Below are 24,071 nucleotides of genomic sequence, written 5' to 3'. Positions count from 1 at the left end.
TGCAGCCCCAGAATCCAGCAGGGCCTTAACAGTTTTGACTATAGACTCAGAAAACAGAGACACGGAGAGTAAACAATCCACTGTCGGAGAAGATTTAGATGTAACCCCTAACTTGACTCCTCCGAAACAAGCTAGGCCTGCCCGTTTCCCAGACGGGACTTGCAGAACTTGATAAAGTGATCCGCGGCTCCACAACAGAGGCAGAGTTTACCCTCACGACGGCGCTGTTGTTCCTCCAGGGAAAGCCGGGATCGGTTGATTTGCATGGGTTCGTCCGGACTCGGGGTAACTGTTTGCTTAGGTGGGAGAAGACGGAATTTGGATCAATCCGACCGACTACGTTCGCCACCTCGTTCCTGCATGTGAAGATCCACCTTGACACAGAGTGAGATCAACTCTACTAAAGGATCCGGCAGATCCCTAGTGCCCAGCTCGTCCTTCAGACGGTCAGAGAGCCCGTTCCAGAAAGCGGCCCTGAGAGCATCATTATTCCAGCGTAGTTCTGAGGCAATGGTCAGGAAGTGAACCACATACTGTCCCACAGAACGGGAGCCTTGACGGACTCGGAGCAGGTCCGAGGAAGCAGCGGTCACTCTGCCGGGCTTATCAAAAATCCTTCGGAATGACGCAATGAAATTAGTGTAACTGGAAACCAATGGATCAGATTGTTCCCACAATGGAGACACCCAATCCAACGCTGAACCTTCAAGCAAGGAAATAATGTATGCCACTTTGGACCGATCCGTGGGGAAATTGTGTGAGAGAAGTTCAAAATGCACCTCGCATTGGTTGAGAAAACCACGGCAATTCTTTGTATTCCCATTATAGCGAGAGGGAGTGGGAAGCTGAAGGTGTGACTTGGTTCCAGACGAGGATTGAACATTACTGGAGACGACTACTGGAGCGGGTACTGGAGCAGGAGCCATAACTACTGAAGCCAAGGAGGCCTGAATTTTTTCCAGCTGGCCGGATAATTCCTGGAGATACTGCATCACCCGGCTCTGTGCCGCCTCCTGACTCTGAACTCGGGAACCCAAGTTTTGGATGGTGCTTGACTATGGGTTCCGATCCCCCGGGTCCATGTGGCCTGAGTATACTGTCACTGACCTGGGTTGGGAGTGTTGAGAACTCGGGGGTTCTTCCGATGCTCGGGAAGAGGAACCACAGCTGGGCCGGAGCAGGGATGGCCAGTTGTAGGTTTTCCTCATGCAGAACCTTGCCGCTGTAACCGATGTGTAATGCTAAAGAATTAGTTGTGGCCAAGGCTTGGGGCGATGCTGAAGTACACAGAAGAATGAAGAACTTGTGAGTGATGTTGAAGAAATGAATGAAGATTTGAGAACGATGTTGGAGCACATAGAGGAATGAAGAGCTTGTGAGTGCGCGCTCCCGACAAGGGTGTGTGGCCTGATTAAAATGGGTGTGGTCTCATTAAAGTGGGCGTGGCCTCGTCTGATATCATCACACCCACCACAGGGAAAAAAAAATAAAAATAAAAAAAGTCCCCCTTTTACACATTACAGCAGGCAAGTGTCCCCATATTACACAGCGCGGCAGGCAGGTGTCCCCATTTTACACAGCGCGGCAGGCAGGTGTCCCCATTTTACAAAGTGCGGCAGGCAGGTATCCCCATTTTACACAGTATGGTAGGCAGATATCCCCATTTTACATAGTGCGGCAGGCAGATATCACCATTTTACACAGTACGCAGGCAGGTGCCCCCATTTTACAAAGTGCAGCAGGCAGGTATCCCCATTTTACACAGTGCGGCAGGCAGGTATCCCCATTTTACACAGCGCGGCAGGCAGATATCCCCATTTTACACAGTACGCAGGCAGGTGCCCCCATTTTACAAAGTGCGGCAGGCAGGTATCCCCATTTTACACAGTGCGGCAGGCAGGTATCCCCATTTTACACAGCGCGGCAGGCACATGCCCCCATTTTACACAGTGCGGCAGGCAGGTATCACCATTTTACACAGTACGGTAGGCAGATATCTCCATTTTACACAGTACGCAGGCAGGTGCCCCCATTTTACAAAGTGCGGCAGGCAGGTATTCCCATTTTACACAGTGCGGCAGGCAGGTATCCCCATTTTACACAGCGCGGCAGGCACATGCCCCCATTTTACACAGTGCGGCAGGCAGGTATCCCCATTTTACACAGTACGGTAGGCAGATATCTCCATTTTACACAGTACGCAGGCAGGTGCCCCCATTTTACAAAGTGCGGCAGGCAGGTATTCCCATTTTACACAGTGCGGCAGGCAGGTATCCCCATTTTACACAGTGCGGCAGGCACATGCCCCCATTTTACACAGTGCGGCAGGCACATGTCCCCATTTTACACAGTGCGGCAGGCAGGTATCCCCATTTTACACAGTACGGTAGGCAGATATCTCCATTTTACACAGTACGCAGGCAGGTGCCCCCATTTTACAAAGTGCGGCAGGCAGGTATTCCCATTTTACACAGTGCGGCAGGCAGGTATCCCCATTTTACACAGCGCGGCAGGCACATGCCCCCATTTTACACAGTGCGGCAGGCACGTGTCCCCATTTTACACAGTGCGGCAGGCAGGTATCCCCATTTTACACAGTACGGTAGGCAGATATCCCCATTTTACACAGTACGCAGGCAGGTGCCCCCATTTTACACAGTGCGGCAGGCAGGTATCCCCATAGGCAGGTGTCCCCATTTTACACAGTGCGGCAGGCAGGTATACCCATAGGCAGGTGTCCCCATTTTACACAGTGCGGCAGGCAGGTATCCCCATTTTATACAGCGCGGCAGGCACGTGCCCTCATTTTACACAGTGCGGCAGGCACGTGCCCCATTTTACACAGTGCGGCAGGCAGGTATCCCCATTTTACATAGTACGGCAGACAGATATCCCCATTTTACACAGTACGCAGGCAGGTGCCCCCATTTTACAAAGTGCGGCAGGCAGGTATTCCCATTTTACACAGTGCGGCAGGCAGGTATCCCCATTTTACACACCGCGGCAGGCACGTGCCCCCATTTTACACAGTGTGGCAGGCACGTGCCCCTATTTTACACAGTGCGGCAGGCAGGTATCCCCATTTTACACAGTACGCAGGCAGTTGCCCCCATTTTACAAAGTGCGGCAGGCAGGTATTCCCATTTTACACAGTGCGGCAGGCAGGTATCCCCATAGGCAGGTGTCCCCATTTTACACAGTGCGGCAGGCAGGTATCCCCATAGGCAGGTGTCCCCATTTTACACAGTGCGGCAGGCAGGTATCCCCATAGGCAGGTGTCCCCATTTTACACAGTGCGGCAGGCAGGTTTCAAGGGAGGGGGGAGGAAGGGGGAGAGGGGGAGAGAGAGAGAGAATACTTACATCTTCCCGCTCTTCGGTCACGCCGACTCACATCCCTCGCGCCGGCCTCCGCCTCCTCCTTCCACGACGCAAACGCGTCATTCCGCGAAACTCCGCCCCCCGAGCAGGAGCGCTCGGGGAGAGGAGATAAGGAGTCACAAAGTGCCGTGGCGGGCGCCCCGTGCGGTTGCACGGCTCGCCCGCCGCTAGAAACGGCACTGCAGAAGAATGAAGAACTTGTGAGCGATGCTGAAGAAATAAACGAGGATTTGAGATTCAGTGTAACTCTGGAAGTTTGGGAGGCGTTCCACTTAGGGATACCCTGTAATACTGGAAGCACAGGAGGTGTCCCTCTGGGAGATACACTGTAACATTGGTAACGCAGAGAATGTCCCACTGAGTGATACACTGTAACGCTGGTAGCACAGGGAAGGTTCCACTGAGTGATACACTGTAACGCTGGTAGCACAGGGAAGGTTCCACTGAGTGATACACTGTAACGCTGGTAGCACAGGAAATGTCCCACTGAAAGATACTCAGCAACGCTGGAACACAGGAGACGTTCAGCTTGAGAACACGCTGAACGCTGCTAGCACTGGTGATCATTGGAAAGACGATACTCAGGCGCCGGGGCTCTGTACGGCGTCTGCCTTTGAACTTCCCGCCTTCTCCTGATTGGCGGAAGGGGCCGCTGACGTCACCCGCTCACCACACTCTCGTGGATGCCGGGCGCAATGGCGGCGCCCACACCCAGTCAGTGTGACACCGGCGATCTGCTTTGCAGCTGTCCATCGCATACGCATGCGCAGTTTGGATCTAAACGCCCGCTGTGCAAAAACGCACAGCAGTGATCAGGTCTGAATTACCCCCTCGTTACAGTACAGTGGAAATTTTTTGCCGTTACTGGTACTTTTTGGGCTGACAGTACCAACACATGCATCCAAGTGCCACCTCCAAACAAGTGCCACCCCTAGGTATGTGCCTCATGTGCTTAATAGGAAATTACCCGCTGCATGCACCAATGACTGTTACCAAGAAAGATCCGGCCAATCCCTCTTCCGGTAAATTGTGTTATGTAGCCAATAGACTACAGGGGCTAATGCCATTGCTACTGCGATGGGAACAGGGAAAATGCACAGATATATGGGAAACAGGGAGCGCAACAGATATCTTTGATATCTGCTGCGGAACCCCTGCAATACTTTTGGGGATACTTACTGTCCCTGCACCCTTTTATGGGCCACGCGACAATGGATCAAAAAAATATTGATTCGATTTTGAAAGAAAATTACAATCAAGCTTTCATACTGTAAATTGTTTCCAAAAGATAGAAAAAATTAACTCAAAGAAACGAAAACTTTACATTAAAGATTCTGTAGAGAAAATACTGTGTTAATGTAATGTCTCCATTTACAAATTAAAATATATAAACCATAGACATCAGATTCACATTAGCTTCCAGATCATAGACTATTGGTTGGTAAAATAAAAAATGTATTTGGAGATAATTTTCAAGGGAGGCCTCGAGATCTCAACTGTCTAAGCAACTCCACAGGGTCTAATCCGACACTGCTTACTGTACATTTTAAGGGTTTTGCAATTTGTCGGGTGATTTTCTGCAAATATGTATAATAGATTTGCTCCCAAAACATTACTGTAACGTGTGTGACTTTATGTAGAAGATAAAGAGACTGAGGGGTATATGCAATAGCGGGCGAATTTCAGAAAAAGTCGAATTCCGGAACGTTTTCGCCTCAAAAAATCAATTCGCCTATGCAGTGCAGTACTTTATCGCAAAAAAACGGACCTTCAAAATTCGACTTTTGTCAATTCGACTTTTTCCGCATTCGACTTTTCTGCAATGGTACAGATGCTGCAATTCGCCTCAAGCATATTCAATTCAAGTTTGGAAATTCGCCTGCAGTACTTTTCGACCGCAAATTCGCCTATTTTAGTCCGCCTCAGTTGACTGGCGGGTTCTCAAAAAAAATTTTTAGAACATCATTTTTTGGGATATTTGAGGATTGCTAGTAGCATATCTATTTATATTTGAAAGGATTATCTACTTGGTTTGTCTTTTTTTGACTCACAAGTATTATTTAATTGATTTTTTAAAGGAATATTTTTTTCTTCAATCTCCTGAGGGAAATTTACCCATGATTCCACAGTTTTACCCAGGATACACTTCTGCAAAGCCCCTCCTATCTCCTCACTCCTGGGTTTGAGACTACAGAGAGAAGGAGCCATTACAGTCAGCTCTCTTGTGGAATCGTTTTTTTAGGAAAATCCCTGCGTTTTAAAACACATTCCTATTTTTGTACTGACTACAATGATGGAGCCTTTTTCTGACCAGATTGTGTTGTTCATGCTGGCTGCAAGCTTGATGGAGGAAGAAAGTGCAGATGAACATCAGGATCCAGGTCAGCAAATGTCTGCATTGGGTGAGCCAGTATTGCGGGTTTCATTTCCACGTCCACGCCAGTATCGCACTAGGCGTGAACTGGAGGATCTCAGCGAGTTCGAGGTGATACAAAATTATCGCTTATCGACTCGCGACATATATTCGCTGTACGCTCTGTTGGAGGCCGACTTGGAACCTCGGGCACGGTCAAATCGTGCAATCAGCGGTTTTCAGAAACTGCTGGGGACGTTACATTTTTTGGCGTCAGGCACATTCCAGCCTACACTGTCTCAAACATGCGGTTTTTCTCAGTCGACTCTGTCGCGCTGTATAACCCAAGTCATTAGGGCTTTCCGCAAATTGACGATCCAGTACATCACATTTCCAGAGACGGACAGCGAATGTCGTGAGATCAAATTAGGCTTTTACAACAAATACAAATTTCCCAATGTGCTGGGCGCGATTGACTGTACCCACGTGCAGATCAGACCGCCACGTAATTCAGAGGAATGTTTTCGGAACCGAAAACAGTTCCATTCCCTGAACGTGCAGGCGGTCTGTGATGTAAATATGAGATTTTTGAATATTTTTGTGGGATTTCCTGGATCATCTCACGACTCCTTCATCCTAAGCCAGTCATCGCTGTTTGACAAGTTCGAAACAGGAAACATGCCTGGTGGCTGGCTGTTAGGTATGTATTTTCATTTTATTATTATTTTATTATATTTTTTTTTATTATTTTTTACAAGTACCTAACATTTTTTTTATATTTTCTATAGGCGATGCGGGTTATCCAAACAAACCGTGGCTGTTGACCCCATTGTCTAATCCTGTTGGTAGAGCAGAAAAACGTTACCAAGAGAAACACATTGCATCGAGGGGAATAATTGAGCGTGCCTTCGGTGTACTTAAAAGCCGGTTTCGATGTTTAGACACTTCCGGCGGTGCTCTTTTGTACTCACCGTCGAAGGTTTGCGGCATGGTAAATGCATGTTGTATTTTACACAACATATGTGTCGCAAACCGTTTGCCGGTGACTCTTCGTCGTAGTGCTTTCCTACGCGGGAACCGGTCTTCTGCTCTACCGGTGGGTATGGACGAAGGAGAGGATTCCCGGCGGACAGTGATACAAAATTTTTTTGCAGTTACCTGTGAGTATACTGACAACATTTGTATTATCGTGTTAACTGACATTGGATTTTTTTTAAAAAAACCTCTTCATTTATCTATTACAGAGTTTTACATCCTGTTGATGTGTATCCCCAGGCCGTGTTTATACAGTTTGTTCCCCCCTGTTTTATCCTGTTTGGTTACCGCAAATATTTGACCCTTTTATCCAACTCTACCATGGGCGACCTAATGGTGATGTGGACCTGACCCTCCGCCATGTAGCAGACAACCCCCTCAGGTGAGATGCAATTGACCAACAAAACTCCCTTGTCCAAAATCCCCCTGGCATGTCCAAAGTGCAGCCCTCCGGCATTTGCAAGACTGCACATCCAAACATTCCCTGAAACAGCAATGCTGGAGCGGGGAATGTTTGGATGTGTAGTGATGCAAGTGCAGGAGGGTTGCATTTGGACCCACTGTTCCCCGCTTGTGTTGTGTGGACTGTTGTATGTACCTCTTTTTTCAGCCCCAGGGTGACACTATTACCCACATCTGGTAGCTCATACTGTTCTCTTCCACAGGTCCTGCGGTGTATCTTCCCAAGTGGCGTGGATGTGAGGAGACACGACATTTCACCTGATGTTCCATGGGTGACCCTACTGGTGATGTGGACTTGACCCTCCGCCATGTAGCAGACAACCCCCTCAGGTGAGATGCAATTGACCAACAAAACTCCCTTGTTCAAAATCACCCTGGCATGTCCAAAGTGCAGCCCTCCGGCATTTGCAAGACTGCACATCCAAACATTCCCTGAAACAGCAATGCTGGAGCGGGGAATGTTTGGATGTGTAGTGATGCAAGTGCAGGAGGGTTTCATTTGGACCCACTGTTCCCCGCTTGTGTTGTGTGGACTGTTGTATGTACCTCTTTTTTCAGCCCCAGGGTGACACTATTACCCACATCTGGTAGCTCATACTGTTCTCTTCCACAGGTCCTGCGGTGTATCTTCCCAAGTGGCGTGGATGTGAGGAGACACGACATTTCACCTGATGTTCCATGGGTGACCCTACTGGTGATGTGGACTTGACCCTCCGCCATGTAGCAGACAACCCCCTCAGGTGAGATGCAATTGACCAACAAAACTCCCTTGTCCAAAATCACCCTGGCATGTCCAAAGTGCAGCCCTCCGGCATTTGCAAGACTGCACATCCAAACATTCCCTGAAACAGCAATGCTGGAGCGGGGAATGTTTGGATGTGTAGTGATGCAAGTGCAGGAGGGTTGCATTTGGACCCACTGTTCCCCGCTTGTGTTGTGTGGACTGTTGTATGTACCTCTTTTTTCAGCCCCAGGGTGACACTATTACCCACATCTGGTAGCTCATACTGTTCTCTTCCACAGGTCCTGCGGTGTATCTTCTCAAGTGGCGTGGATGTGAGGAGACACGACATTTCACCTGATGTTCCATGGGTGACCCTACTGGTGATGTGGACTTGACCCTCCGCCATGTAGCAGACAACCCCCTCAGGTGAGATGCAATTGACCAACAAAACTCCCTTGTCCAAAATCACCCTGGCATGTCCAAAGTGCAGCCCTCCGGCATTTGCAAGACTGCACATCCAAACATTCCCTGAAACAGCAATGCTGGAGCGGGGAATGTTTGGATGTGTAGTGATGCAAGTGCAGGAGGGTTGCATTTGGACCCACTGTTCCCCGCTTGTGTTGTGTGGACTGTTGTATGTACCTCTTTTTTCAGCCCCAGGGTGACACTATTACCCACATCTGGTAGCTCATACTGTTCTCTTCCACAGGTCCTGCGGTGTATCTTCCCAAGTGGCGTGGATGTGAGGAGACACGACATTTCACCTGATGTTCCATGGGTGACCCTACTGGTGATGTGGACCTGACCCTCCGCCATGTAGCAGACAACCCCCTCAGGTGAGATGCAATTGACCAACAAAACTCCCTTGTCCAAAATCACCCTGGCATGTCCAAAGTGCAGCCCTCCGGCATTTGCAAGACTGCACATCCAAACATTCCCTGAAACAGCAATGCTGGAGCGGGGAATGTTTGGATGTGTAGTGATGCAAGTGCAGGAGGGTTGCATTTGGACCCACTGTTCCCCGCTTGTGTTGTGTGGACTGTTGTATGTACCTCTTTTTTCAGCCCCAGGGTGACACTATTACCCACATCTGGTAGCTCATACTGTTCTCTTCCACAGGTCCTGCGGTGTATCTTCCCAAGTGGCGTGGATGTGAGGAGACACGACATTTCACCTGATGTTCCATGGGTGACCCTACTGGTGATGTGGACTTGACCCTCCGCCATGTAGCAGACAACCCCCTCAGGTGAGATGCAATTGACCAACAAAACTCCCTTGTTCAAAATCACCCTGGCATGTCCAAAGTGCAGCCCTCCGGCATTTGCAAGACTGCACATCCAAACATTCCCTGAAACAGCAATGCTGGAGCGGGGAATGTTTGGATGTGTAGTGATGCAAGTGCAGGAGGGTTTCATTTGGACCCACTGTTCCCCGCTTGTGTTGTGTGGACTGTTGTATGTACCTCTTTTTTCAGCCCCAGGGTGACACTATTACCCACATCTGGTAGCTCATACTGTTCTCTTCCACAGGTCCTGCGGTGTATCTTCCCAAGTGGCGTGGATGTGAGGAGACACGACATTTCACCTGATGTTCCATGGGTGACCCTACTGGTGATGTGGACTTGACCCTCCGCCATGTAGCAGACAACCCCCTCAGGTGAGATGCAATTGACCAACAAAACTCCCTTGTCCAAAATCACCCTGGCATGTCCAAAGTGCAGCCCTCCGGCATTTGCAAGACTGCACATCCAAACATTCCCTGAAACAGCAATGCTGGAGCGGGGAATGTTTGGATGTGTAGTGATGCAAGTGCAGGAGGGTTGCATTTGGACCCACTGTTCCCCGCTTGTGTTGTGTGGACTGTTGTATGTACCTCTTTTTTCAGCCCCAGGGTGACACTATTACCCACATCTGGTAGCTCATACTGTTCTCTTCCACAGGTCCTGCGGTGTATCTTCCCAAGTGGCGTGGATGTGAGGAGACACGACATTTCACCTGATGTTCCATGGGTGACCCTACTGGTGATGTGGACCTGACCCTCCGCCATGTAGCAGACAACCCCCTCAGGTGAGATGCAATTGACCAACAAAACTCCCTTGTCCAAAATCACCCTGGCATGTCCAAAGTGCAGCCCTCCGGCATTTGCAAGACTGCACATCCAAACATTCCCTGAAACAGCAATGCTGGAGCGGGGAATGTTTGGATGTGTAGTGATGCAAGTGCAGGAGGGTTGCATTTGGACCCACTGTTCCCCGCTTGTGTTGTGTGGACTGTTGTATGTACCTCTTTTTTCAGCCCCAGGGTGACACTATTACCCACATCTGGTAGCTCATACTGTTCTCTTCCACAGGTCTTCCGGTGTATCCTTCCTAAGTGGCGTGGATGTGAAGAGACAGTTCCCCTGATGTTCCCTGGGCAATCTACTTACGTACAATTCAACTGCATTACAAATTTTAATAAAAACCACATGAAACTTCTATTTTTAAAAGTTTATTGAAGAAAAAAATTTTTTAATAAAGTTTGAAAGTTAATTAAAAAAAAAAAAGTAGTTTGTTCTTCTTTACATTCTTTTCTTGTGTATATAGATATCTGTGGGGAAAAGAAAAAAAAAGTATATTAAAGTAAAGACACACTAAATTCATGTTCATTTTTTTTCAATGAAAATTTGTGGAACAACACAGCCCAGCATGACCCATTGCTGGGCGGTGTTGTTCTACAAAGGCATGCGGTTCAAAGTGAAAGAGTGGCGTCAGTGGTCAGCACTTTGACACGCTAACATTTGTGGAACAACACAGCCCAGCATGACCCATTGCTGGGCGGTGTTGTTCTACAAAGGCATGCGGTTCAAAGTGAAAGAGTGGCGTCAGTGGTCAGCACTTTGACACGCTAACATTTGTGGAACAACACAGCCCAGCATGACCCATTGCTGGGCGGTGTTGTTCTACAAAGGCATGCGGTTCAAAGTGAAAGAGTGGCGTCAGTGGTCAGCACTTTGACACGCTAACATTTGTGGAACAACACAGCCCAGCATGACCCATTGCTGGGCGGTGTTGTTCTACAAAGGCATGCGGTTCAAAGTGAAAGAGTGGCGTCAGTGGTCAGCACTTTGACACGCTAACATTTGTGGAACAACACAGCCCAGCATGACCCATTGCTGGGCGGTGTTGTTCTACAAAGGCATGCGGTTCAAAGTGAAAGAGTGGCGTCAGTGGTCAGCACTTTGACACGCTAACATTTGTGGAACAACACAGCCCAGCATGACCCATTGCTGGGCGGTGTTGTTCTACAAAGGCATGCGGTTCAAAGTGAAAGAGTGGCGTCAGTGGTCAGCACTTTGACACGCTAACATTTGTGGAACAACACAGCCCAGCATGACCCATTGCTGGGCGGTGTTGTTCTACAAAGGCATGCGGTTCAAAGTGAAAGAGTGGCGTCAGTGGTCAGCACTTTGACACGCTAACATTTGTGGAACAACACAGCCCAGCATGACCCATTGCTGGGCCGTGTTGTTCTACAAAGGCATGCGGTTCAAAGTGAAAGAGTGGCGTCAGTGGTCAGCACTGTGACACGCTAACATTTGTGGAACAACACAGCCCAGCATGACCCATTGCTGGGCGGTGTTGTTCTACAAAGGCATGCGGTTCAAAGTGAAAGAGTGGCGTCAGTGGTCAGCACTTTGACACGCTAACATTTGTGGAACAACACAGCCCAGCATGACCCATTGCTGGGCGGTGTTGTTCTACAAAGGCATGCGGTTCAAAGTTTCTTGAATTAAACATGGTTCTACTCACCTTGGTACGCTCAACACAAACTTATGCCGTCCACTTCATTTTTCCTCATCAATCCTATGAATAAGTAAAAAACACAGACTAGTGAATAGTAAATTCACACAATGAAAGTCTACTGTACATCATTACAAAAAGGATTTTTGGAAGAAAAAGGGGGTATCAGAATAGCTCTTTGGCCCATCATACATGTAGCCGCAAGGAGCTTTCATCCGTTACCACACGCGCCCGCATACATGCCCGCGCATGTATGCCTACACAAAGCTCCTTGGTAGTACCCGGTCACGGGTGGGGAAGGCCAACAAAGAAAAAACAATAGTAAGAAAAACAACAAACTAATGGGAGGGGAAGACAGGGATACATGAAAAACATTTTAAAGAAAATAAAATAATACGACCCGGTTTATGGTGGAAGTCTGTCCGGATCCTCTTCTTCCCCCTGATAGGGCGTGGATGTCCTGGGAGGCTGGGGAGTATGTTGACTGGCCCTCGGTGCCCATGCTGCTGAAGATTGTGCGGCCGGTGGTGGAGGCATCTGGGGGGTGGGGTACATCCCTGTATATCCCTGGTACATCTGTGACTGACTGTACTGGGATGGGACTCGAGGAAGGGTACGATGCGTCCTTGTGGCTTGCGACGGCGGATATGGTGGATCACCAGCGTGTTGATGAGCTGGTACTGGGAGCTTTTCATAGATCATCTGCAGTGTGGTTGCCATGACCTGTTGGCTGGAAGCGGAGTGTCGATGACTATCCGACATGTTCTTATTACTTTCTGCCAAACATGTGGTGTTTTCCACAAGCTTGACCAAGGAATCGGACATAATGTTAAGTACGTTCCTATTCTCCCTATGATCTTCAAGTATGATCTGTAGTATTGTGGCCGTGCTGTCGGAAAGAGTCTTCTGCAGTTCATGTAGACTGTTGGACATTTTCTCCATTGTCCTCTCAATGTTGTCCAGTCTGCTTCCCACAACATTTGTGTATGTATCCTGGCGTGTCCCAATCTCTGATGCCAGGGTGTGAACCCTCTGAACATTTGAGGGATTCTGCCCTTCCTGGATGTCTGCCACCACTTGCATTTGGGCAGCTGAAAAGAAAATTAGACAATATTATACACATTCATCATACATTTTTTTGAAGGCTCACTATTCAATTTACTCACGCAGGGATGTAGTAACTGGAGCCTCCTGCACTTCCACCTCGTCATCCTCTGACGACTCCTGTAGGAGATCCGGCCTGAAGTACGAACCAATCCCCGAAGCTAGTCCGCTGCTGGTTCGTGGCACCACTGTTTGCAAAATAATTTTTTTGGGAAAGTTAATAAACTTTACACAACTGCTGACCCCCCCCCCCCCCTCCCACACACACACAAAATAAATACAAACCTTCTCCATCCTGTGATGCCGCTGCTCCAGGAGCTCCACTTGTCCTCGTTTCGGAAGACTTTTCAAGGGTCTGGCTGGATACGTCTGCACGGCTGTCCTCAAACCCAAGAAAAGTTTCGTCAGTTAACCCTGTAGACTCAAACAGATCGGGTGATGGGTCCACAAGGGTTGTGTCTTGAGGCTCTTCAGTCACAGTCCCAGAGCTCCTGGAGAGAAGACGATCTGGTGATGGCCTGCGCGCAGGAGCTGTAGTTTGGCGCCCATCTTGTGGTGTGGTCGCCGACGGTGTCTGGCGCACAGGTGATAGTCTGTGCGCTGACGTCGTCTGGTGCACAGGTGACCAACTGCGCGATGACGAACTGTGGCGCACAGGTGACGATCTGTGTGCTCGCGATGCTTGCGGCGCAGTTGATGGTCCGCGCGCTGCTGCCGATGCCTGCTGCACAGGTGACGGTCCGTGCGCTGGCGATGTCCTGTGCGCAGGTGATGTCCTCTGGGCAGGTCTGTCTGAAAAAAAAAAAAGCACATTAGCACATACAAAAATTTTAAAGGGAACTACAGCTCATGTGAAAGTATTCTTACCATCAGACCTCCTTTTGGACGGCTGGTCTCCCGCCTTCCTCCGTCTTCTGGGCGGTTCTTCCTCCTCGGGAAAGCCAGCAGGACGGCTAGAGTCCACACCTCCGCGAACTCCTTCGACCATGGCAGGGTTCATGCGCCTTCTAATAACGTCCTCCCAGGGTAGCCACTTCAGATTGAGAGCCGGGCCACCTCCCGTAGCTGTCTCATGTCGGCGCTGAATCCCCATCTTCTTCTTGGTCTGTCTGCGGCAATCACTGTACCGCTTCAAGCAATTTCTGGTGCTCCGGCGGTTTCCAGAAATTGCAGTTACTTGACTGGCGATGGATTCCCAGATGTTCCGCTTTACCTTAAATGCTGTTTTCTGTGCCCTTGGTCCATACAAAACGTCGTAGGACCTGTCGACGCAATCCACTAGGACACAGTTTTCCGCCTCAGTGTATCTGGGTCCACGCGGCTTTTTCTGTCCTGCATCTTCACCAGAGGCTTCCTCCTCCGACTGCTCCTCTGGCTGGCTTCTTGCCTTTAGGGATTAAAAAAAAAAAAATTATTTTTAAATAAGATCGGTATGTACCTGTGAGTGTCAGTATCCCTGGCATTGCACACCTATTACAGTAGGTGTGCATGGCATTGCACAAACTACAGTGGGTAAAGTTTGATGCTATTTGTGTCTGCAGGTGTGGTTAAGTACCTTTTTACTAGGCTTTTTCTTGGACTTCTCATGGGCCCTTGACGACCGCGGCTGGTCACTAGATGCCTGGTCGGTCGCATCCGCCTCCTGGGTTGGCTCCCACTCCTCATTGCTATGCAGGGATAGATCCGAGGGGGTGGGGGAAGGGGCGGATCGGGTCTGATTGTCCCTTGACATCTCTGTTATAAAAAATAAATAAATACATGTATAAATGGCTGCCCCTCACAAAATGGCTGCCCCTCACAAAATGGCTGCCCCTCACAAAATGTTGACCAGGCTGTCGACTCAACTTGCTCCAAATCACCCCAAAATGGCCAGAAAGCATCCCAGCACACTCAGGAGGCACCCCACAGCAAAATTAGGCGGGAAAACACATGTTTGAAAAACAATCAGCAGCACATGTCAACCTGGCTGTCGACTCAACTTGCTCCAAATCACCCCAAAATGGCCAGAAAGCATCCCAGCACACTCAGGAGGCACCCCACAGCAAAATTAGGTGGGAAAACACATGTTTGAAAAACAATCAGCAGCACATGTCAACCTGGCTGTCGACTCAACTTGCTCCAAATCACCCCAAAATGGCCAGAAAGCATCCCAGCACACTCAGGAGGCACCCCACAGCAAAATTAGGCGGGAAAACACATGTTTGAAAAACAATCAGCAGCACATGTCAACCTGGCTGTCGACTCAACTTGCTCCAAATCACCCCAAAATGGCCAGAAAGCATCCCAGCACACTCAGGAGGCACCCCACAGCAAAATTAGGCGGGAAAACACATGTTTGAAAAACAATCAGCAGCACATGTCAACCTGGCTGTCGACTCAACTTGCTCCAAATCACCCCAAAATGGCCAGAAAGCATCCCAGCACACTCAGGAGGCACCCCACAGCAAAATTAGGCGGGAAAACACATGTTTGAAAAACAATCAGCAGCACATGTCAACCTGGCTGTCGACTCAACTTGCTCCAAATCACCCCAAAATGGTCAGAAAGCATCCCAGCACACTCAGGAGGCACCCCACAGCAAAATTAGGCGGGAAAACACATGTTTGAAAAACAATCAGCAGCACATGTCAACCTGGCTGTCGACTCAACTTGCTCCAAATCACCCCAAAATGGCCAGAAAGCATCCCAGCACACTCAGGAGGCACCCCACAGCAAAATTAGGCGGGAAAACACATGTTTGAAAAACAGTCAGCAGCACATGTCAACCTGGCTGTCGACTCAACTTGCTCCAAATCACCCCAAAATGGCCAGAAAGCATCCCAACACACTCAGGAGGCACCCCACAGCAAAATTAGGCAGGAAAACACATGTTTGAAAAACAATCAGCAGCACATGTCAACCAGGCTGTCGACTAAACTTGCTCCAAACCACCCCAAAATGGCCAGAAAGCATCCCAGCACCCTCAGGAGGTACACCAATGCTAATAGAAGACCCAAAAAAGTAATTTAAAGAATAAAAAAAAAAACGTGAAAAACTACCCCAAAACACAAGTCTCCCCCAAAAAATGCAGCAACACAAGCAAGGGGCTATACACATACCTGCACACATGCACACATACCCAAACACCCCATGTACACCTCATGGCAACCCCCACTACACAAACACATACATGCAACACCAGACACACATGTGGTACTTACCTACAAATGTAGTAAAAGCTCCTAAAATGGCTCTGCTCCGGGGTAACAGGAATCCTCCTGACTGTCCTGGAATAAAGCCTGCTGGGGTGTCCAAACGATATCCACAGCAAACAACCAAATTGCTAGCTCTGCTCCTCCTCACACCTCTCTGCAGGTTCACAAAATGGCTGCAGAGCACATGCAGCAAACAAGCCCTAATAAAGGGCTGCTTTAGGCGGGAAGGCGAATTCAGTACGCCCACTACTCGCCGATTGGCCGTAATCCGCCTGCGGGAGGGGCGAATCAGTTTTTCATTGAATATTGAGAATTCAGGGTCCCGGCAACAGGGCTGCGGCTGGCGATAGCGGGCGAATTATACAGAGGCGGATCTAATGACGCGATTCGCCCGCTATTGCATATACCCCTGAATCTACTCACAGCTAAGTCTTTACAGGGTACATTTTCAGCTGAACTCGGTTGGAAATAGGGGGAGGTCAGGAGGGGCAGCGAAGGGTGTGGGAGGACAAAGGGGAACTGAGGGGGGGAAGAGGTGAGGAACATAAGCATACCTCCCAACTGTCCCGATTTTTACGGGACAGTCCCGTTTTTTTTAGGACTGTCCCGCTGTCCCACCCGTGGGCCACAGTGTCCTGCGGTGGGGGTGGAGGGGAAGGGCAGTTGGGCGGCTCCTGCACTGAAGAGACGCTGTGCGCATATATATATATATATATATATATATATAAAATAACTGGTAATATATAAATATTTTTTGATATTAATAACAGTGCTATCTTATATAAACTGTTGTGCCCTATAATATGCTCCATGTATGTCGTGGGGTGTTGCTTAATGTTACAGAAAAGGACACCAGTCTGGACTGAGGTTCAGAGGGGAGCATGGACCCGCACCAGGGTCTCTGGCAGGAGCTCTCATGAGCCAGCTCGGTGGTTAAGCAGTCCGATTGCTGAGTGTGTAAAGCAGGATCCCATGAGCCAGTACAGCGGTTGATAACCGTTGATCGCTGAATGGAGATGCTGCTGAAGTGACAGGGATTGCCAATTTTGGGTTCTGGTGAAACTGTTAGGACGTTGGAGTGCCTCCGCTGTCTAATGCCAAGTACACACTGTAGTGATATATACCCGGACAATATGGCAGCCGACAGGCTGACACATTGTGCTGCCCATACACATCAGACTGATGTAATGAAGGATGGAAGACATCTCATTTCAACCTTCATTACCTTGCATTGCGCCGCATGTGAAATTGTTAGCTGAGCAGCTTACAGATTGTCCGTACTCACTGAGGGATCAGGCCAATATGTCATTCCGATTCAGCTGGAAATGATATATTCGACCGAGATTGCTCCAGTGTCTACCCAGCTTAACTGACTGTCCCAGCTTCCTATCATCTAGCCGCTATACCCCACACTGCACACAAATTGAAAAATATTTACCCAACTGATTAAATCAAAGGGACAAGCAGAGAAGAGCACACCGGGAAGCCCGACAGCTGGAGTTACGTAGAGCAGCAGACGCCTACAGGGAGGGTGGCACTGCAGAAAGATGCAACTGTGGTCACCTGAATGAAGCAAAGTCCCACCTCCCCTCCTGCATCAATTACAGTCCCAGAGAAGTCTCTGCCTACAGCACACTGTAACAGCCTGAAGATGTCCGGGAGCTGTGGAGGCGGAGCCAGGGCCAGTGCTAGGGTTTAGGCATCCCATGGTTGCAAAGAAGGGGTGTGGCCTCACAAGAAAGGGGCATGGTCACACAATAATACCCCCAATTCAAATTACGCCACACAATAGAACAATCTCATTCACATTACACCCTTCATAGTGCCCCTGATTCATACTAAACCACATAGTAGTGCCCCTTATTCATGTTGCCTCACACAGTAGTGCTCCTTATTTACATAACATCACTCAGTAGTGTCCCTTAGTGCTGCTTATACACATAATAGCCACAGAAGTGCTGCTTATACACATAATGGCCACAGAAGTGCTGCTTATACACATAATGGCCACAGCTCCCTTATACACATCTCTGCCTGTCACTCCAGCCCCTCTCATCTTGTCTTCTACATACACAGAGTCAGCTCCTCTTCACTTCAGCGGTGGTGATGGCATGACATCACATACACCTTGCCAGAAAAAGAAGCCGCTGGGACCTGAGATGGGGATAAACGCCATCTTACAGACACAGCGTGGTGAGTACTAGGAAGGGTAGGCCACAGGCAGAGGACCCTGGTTGCTGTCAGGACCTGAGGAAGGGGGAGGTGGCTGACGCTCCTCAGTGACAATAGCCTTGTCCGCATCATCTATTGACGTGAGTGTTGGGGTGGGCTTTACTGTTGGAATTACTCTGCAGGGCCATGGCAGAAACGGAACTAGTTCCACCTACCATTACAGGTGACGGAACTTAGTCCACCCCATTTCTCCAACACACACATTTTTTTTTTAAAGTTAGAATTTTTATTGAGGTTGATCAGAAGTCATAACATTAACAAGTACAAACTTGTGCAGGGTAAGGATATTGAACAAGAAAACAAACATTTTACATACCAGATCACAACAATAGAGACATTTCCATGAAATTATAGGCCAACAGGCATTAGTAACATGCACCCTGCAAAACTCTAGCCGCGTATCTGACCATTCTCGTTTTATTTTACCGATATAGTATAAAATTTATACCAAATCTTGGTGTAATCTTGTGAGGAGTAAAAGTAGGAAAGAAAAAGAAAAGGAAGGAGGAGAAGAAGCTAGAGAATGTATCATAATAAAAGGGAAATATTGGGGATGTTACAAATAAGGAGATAAGAAAATAGGAACAGTTCTCTGTATTAGTAACAGAGGGGGAGACAACAGAGATGATGGAGGTATCAGCAGAGTCAGCAGTATTAGCAGTATCAACATAGTCCGGGCATCAATAAAGACCGAGCGAGGTACCAAGGAGACCAAATGTTGTGGAACTGTGCCACAGTGTTATTCCTCAGGCTTGTAATATATTCCATGTTGGCTATATAGTTAATTTTGGATATCAGCAATGCTTTGGAGGGAGGTTTGTGGTCTTTCCAGCATTTCGCGATCAGAGATTTAGCCGCCATGCAAAGTAGCATGGTAAGCTTGTCTTGGGTTTTAGGTAGTAATGGTATGGGAGCATGCAGTAGGGCAGTTTCAGGGGAAAGGTCTAGATTATGTCCGCATGTTTGAGCAATAAGTGCTCCTACCATTTTCCAAAAAGGGCGAATAGACGGGCACGTCCACCATATGTGAAAAAAGGTGCCCTCCTCTCCACAGAGTCTCCAACACAGATTTGATGTCGTGGGGTAAATGGAATGAAGTCTGGAGGGGACTAAGTACCACCTGGTGTAGATCTTATAGCATGTTTCTCTGAGTGCCACACTAATGGAGGCTTTAGCGATGCGCATTCTGATTTCTTCTCATTGATCATCTTCCAACGGATGGGAGAGATCTGATTCCCAGGCTAGTTCATGGGGTTCACGGGCAGGGGGATCTGGGGTCAGAATCGAGTTGTATATTGTTGAGATATTACCCTTTTTGCCAATTGAAAGTATACACATATGTTCAAAGGAGGTGGGTGGTTTCAAAGGGGTAGTTTTAAGCTGAGATTTGAGAAAGCTAAGAATTTGGATGTAATGGTAATGACACGAGGATGGCAAACCAAGGCGTTCCTGAAAATCCCCAAAGGAGGTCGGTGCTGAGTGGCCTTTAACATGAATAAATCTCGTGATACCCTGAGATTGCCATGGGGCTGCTATTTTTCGCTCGCAGCCTGGGGGAAAGGCAGGGTGTCCCCAGATAGGTGTCAAAGGTGAGGGGTGTGAGGATAAATTATAGGTGCTGCGGAGTTTGTCCCACAATCCAAGGGTAAATTTAATCGTGGGGATTGAATAGGCCGAGGCTGGTCTGCAGGACCTGGGGAGCCATAGAAGAGAGTCGAGGGGGACGCCCTGATATATTGAATTCTCAATATCGACCCATTTTCTGTTCCCTTGAGGGGAATGCCAGGACACCATGTGATTAAGGTGACAGGCATTAAAATAAGGTTGAAGGTTAGGATATCCCAGTCCGCCCAAAGTAGCACTCTTAGTCAACAGTGTTCATCTTAATCGAAACTTACGATGAGCCCAAATAAATTTGTTGCACAATGATTGCAATGAGGTCAAAGTCATTCGGGGCACCATTATCTGAATGGTCTGAAATAGGTAAAGAATACGGGGAAGGAAATTCATTTTTAGGGCGTTAATCCGTCCAATACATGAAATGAATAATCTGTCCCATTTATCCAAGTCTTGGGTGAGAGTTTTAATCATAGGAACAAAATTAGTCTGGTAGAGGCTGGTGTAGGATTTAGTAATGAATATGCCGAGGTATTTGATAGCCGAGGGTCTCCAAAGAAAAGGGAAGGAGGAGGTTAGAATCAAGTGGGTCTGGGGTGGGATATTAAATGCAAGGGCCTCTGATTTGGTGTGGTTTATTTTATAACCCGAGAGGGAACCGTATAGTAGTAATTCTTTTTGTAGATTAGGAAGAGAGATCAAATGGGTTAGATAAAGTCAAGAGCACGTCGTCCGCAAATAAAGATATTTTGTATGAGCTCTGCCCTACTGTAATCCCCCCAATGTCCGTATTAAGTCTAATACGGGCCGCAAGAGGTTCGATGCATAGAGCAAAAAGTAGGGGCGAAAGAGGGCAGCCCTGGCGAGTGCCATTCTTCAAACTAAATCGAGGTGAGCTCAATCCATTGGTCAGGACCATAGATGAGGGGTTGGAATAGAGGGCCTCTATCGCAGTGATGAAATGACCATGGAAGCCAAATGAAGATAAAGTGGAAAACAAAAAGGGCCAGGAAATGCGGTCAAATGCCTTTTCGGCGTCCAGCGCCAAGGCAATCGCTGGTGTTTTCGACGAGTTTATTTGGTGAATCAAATCAATAGTGCGTCTGGTGTTGTCCGAGGCCTGACGGCCAGGGATAAATCCCACTTGATCAGGATCTATTAATGATGGCAACACAGCGTTCAGACGAGTTGCTAGTATTTTGGCAAAAAGTTTAAGATCAGTATTTATCAAAGATATGGGTCTGTAATTTGTGCAATGCGAGGGGTCTTTTCCGGGCTTCAGGATTACAATAATGCGGGACGTCGTGGAGTCAGTATGGAAGGGCGTGCCCCGTAATATTTTATTAAACAGGGAGATCATATGAGGGATGAGTTGAGGGGCGAAGGTTTTGTAATACACCATCGGATAGCCATCCGGACCAGGTGCTTTTGAAGGTTTCTGGGTTTTCAGAGCCGCCTCAATTTCCTCAGCAGAAATATCAGCATTGAGAGTAGAGTTAGTTTCCTCGTCTATATGAGGAAGATCGCATGAATCTAGGTATTGTTGTGCCTGGTCGGCTTGTGCTAAGGGGTCGGACGGGGGATCAAGGTTGTAGAGTGTCCTATAGTAGTCAAAGAAGATATTATTAATTTTTTTGGGGTCGTAGGTAATGTTACCTGAGTGTTGTCTAATAGTATGGATGCATTGGTTAGCTTTTTTGGCTCGTAATTGGTAAGCTAATAAGGTATGTGCCTTGTTACTTTTATCGTAAAATGATTGATTGGCCCATCGAAGCGAGCGCTCAATATTCTCTGCCAAGAGGGTTTGTAGTTCATCTCGTGCTTTAGAAAGTTCGGCTAGAGTTTTTTTAGAGCGTGTGCGTTTATGTTCCTGATCCAATGTTGCAATATTATCCGTTAACAGGGCAATTTGGTTTTCTCGGGTTCTCTTACGGCAGGATGCAAATTGGATAATGGATCCCCTGATAACCGCCTTATGGGCTTCCCATATAGTGGCTATATTGCAGTCTCCTTCTACGTTAACCGCAAAATAATCCCGAAGCTCTGTTTTAATTAAGTCTTGGAATTTAGGGATCTTCAATAGTGTCTCGTTTAGTCTCCATGTCGGTCTACCGTCAGGGATATCAAAAATGTCAAATGTCGCAATTAAAGCTGCGTGGTCAGTCCAGGTGAGTGGGACTATAGAGGAAGAGCGAGCGGTGCGGGAGAGAGGTGCACAACTCAGGAACATATCAATACGAGAGTACACATCGTGCGGATTGGAATAGAAGGTATAGTCCCTGGTGGTCGGGTTAAGGAATCGCCAGACATCGAACAAACCAGCCTCGGCCATCCCCCTCTGTAATACGGAGGAATTCGGGGTTTGACTACTACGCAAGGGGCCGGACCTGTCCATGCCCGTGAGAGCCATATTGAAGTCGCCACCCACGAGTATTTTACCTCGTCTATGTGAGTAAAGGTCGTGGAAAAACTTACGAAAGAATTTGGATTGGGCAGTGTTTGGAGAGTACAGGTTAGCCAAGGTAACCTCCTCGTGTCCAATTTTTCCTCTCACCATCACATAACGGCCTTCATTGTCGTGCTTACTGTCTAGGAATTGGAAAGGGACTGACCCCCTTATTAAGATAGCCACCCCATGTTTTTTTGATGTATGATTGGAGTACCAGGCCATAGGAAATTGTTTAGATGTCAGGGAGGGATGGGAATCTGATTTCAAGTGTGTCTCCTGTAAGAAAATCACGTCACCTTTCAATGTCCTGAGAGATCTGTGGAGATGAGAGCGTTTCTGAGGAGTGTTCAGCCCTTTGACATTAATGGACAGGCATTTTAGCGGCATGATTGAAGCTGAGGAGGGGGTAATTCGCTGGAGATCACTAGGGTCCCGGACTCTGCTAATACGAACAAGAGAGACAGAGGGGGAAAAAAATGAATAACTAAAGAATAAAAAGAATAAAATAGGAGTGTATGATTTTGTATACGAACAATATTAGTTAAATAAATCAATTTTTCTGTGATTACAAGGGTGTTAATACACAGTTGTACTGTAACCGGGGTCTAAGAGAGGAGGGGAATAGAAGAAAGAGGAACAAAAGAGAATAAAGCAGACGTAGTATCCAGTAGGCAGGATACTCGGCTACCAAGGTTGAGCTCTCAAAGAAAAGAAAAATGAGAGAGCTCACTGGCGGGACACAAATGCAATATAACAGACGAGGGTATCACCCCTCTATGCTTGATAATAACTTTAATCCCTAAGAGTCGGGGGAGGAGGTATCAAGATAAAGCACTGACGCCCCCCACCCGAAACCACTAACAAACAGAACGGGTGGACCATTGTGTAGCCCACCAAAACCTGTTTTAGGGGCGAAATATTCCTAAATGTAAAACTCGATAATATAAGTGATCATATAACAAATAATAACATTTTAGTAACAATAAAACCAATGGTATGATCGCTGGACAGGTTGGCGGCCAGAGACAGCTCTCATGGCTTCGGAAAAAAAATCCAATCCGTTAATTTATCTATACGGCAATGGTTCCAAGCCGCCAACCAGCACAGCGAGATAACAACTTAGTGCTACGTGAGGCTTAAAGGTCCGCCAACAAGAACCTTCTAAGAAGGAAATTAATGAGCATTTGTGTATGGAGCGGTACCTAAAACAGGGTTTACATATCAGTTGAGCAAGATTGAGAACAAGATTAGTTAGGTTAAACGTTATAAAAACATTAAAATTAAACGAAAGGAGCTTCACGTCTATGAGGTAGCAGCCGGAGTCAGCTGCAATTTTCGAAGCAATTTGTCCCCATCATCAGGAGAGCGAAGTTGTAAATTTTGCCATCAATCTCCACAATGAGGCGGAAAGGGAATCCCCAGCGATATTTATAACCATTGTCGCGCAGTGTGGAGGTGACAGAGCGTAAATCGCGTCGTTTAGCAATGGTCACTGGTGACAGATCTTGATAAATCTGAAGCCGGGAGTCTTCAAATAAAATTGAGGTTGAGTTTCTGCACGCCAGAGTTATGTTATTTTTAATCTTGAAGGACAGAAATCGGAGGATAACATCACGGGGAGGTTCCGAGTCCTTTGGTTTAGGTCTCAGGGCGCGATGGGCTCTCTCTATCAAGATGGCAGAATTTGAAAGTGACGGGACCAGGTGTAGAAACAGGCGTTGGAGGTATGGTTCCAATTCA

The 24,071-nt window shown here is 47.8% G+C and overlaps 1 protein-coding gene and 1 long non-coding RNA gene across 2 annotated transcripts; both read left to right on the top strand.

Annotated features, from left to right (window-relative positions):
• Positions 1–5,574: 5,574 nt before the first annotated feature.
• On the top strand, positions 5,575–7,029 carry LOC135057552 (putative nuclease HARBI1). The gene is made up of 3 exons (XM_063963402.1): positions 5,575–6,433; positions 6,522–6,893; positions 6,978–7,029. Coding segments are annotated over exons 1-3 (1,137 nt in total). The 5' UTR covers positions 5,575–5,670; the 3' UTR covers positions 6,980–7,029.
• Positions 7,030–8,171: 1,142 nt separating this feature from the next.
• Positions 8,172–10,416, top strand: LOC135057551 (uncharacterized). The gene is made up of 6 exons (XR_010244197.1): positions 8,172–8,380; positions 8,664–8,790; positions 9,074–9,200; positions 9,484–9,610; positions 9,894–10,020; positions 10,304–10,416. It is a non-coding gene; the product is annotated as an uncharacterized LOC135057551 (long non-coding RNA).
• The last annotated feature ends 13,655 nt before the right edge of the window (positions 10,417–24,071 follow it).

Source organism: Pseudophryne corroboree, chromosome 3 (assembly GCF_028390025.1).
Source record: "Pseudophryne corroboree isolate aPseCor3 chromosome 3, aPseCor3.hap2, whole genome shotgun sequence".
NCBI lineage: Eukaryota > Metazoa > Chordata > Amphibia > Anura > Myobatrachidae > Pseudophryne > Pseudophryne corroboree.
The sequence above is the reverse complement of the archived record's forward strand: the minus strand, read 5'-3'. Positions and strand labels throughout refer to the sequence as shown.

Coding starts and splice junctions, on each gene's coding strand:
- LOC135057552 (XM_063963402.1), top strand. CDS start 5,671: ATGATGGAGCCTTTTTCTGACCAGATTGTGTTGTTCATGCTGGCTGCA. Junction 6,434..6,521: donor GCCTGGTGGCTGGCTGTTAG/GTATGTATTTTC, acceptor TATTTTCTATAG/GCGATGCGGGTTATCCAAAC.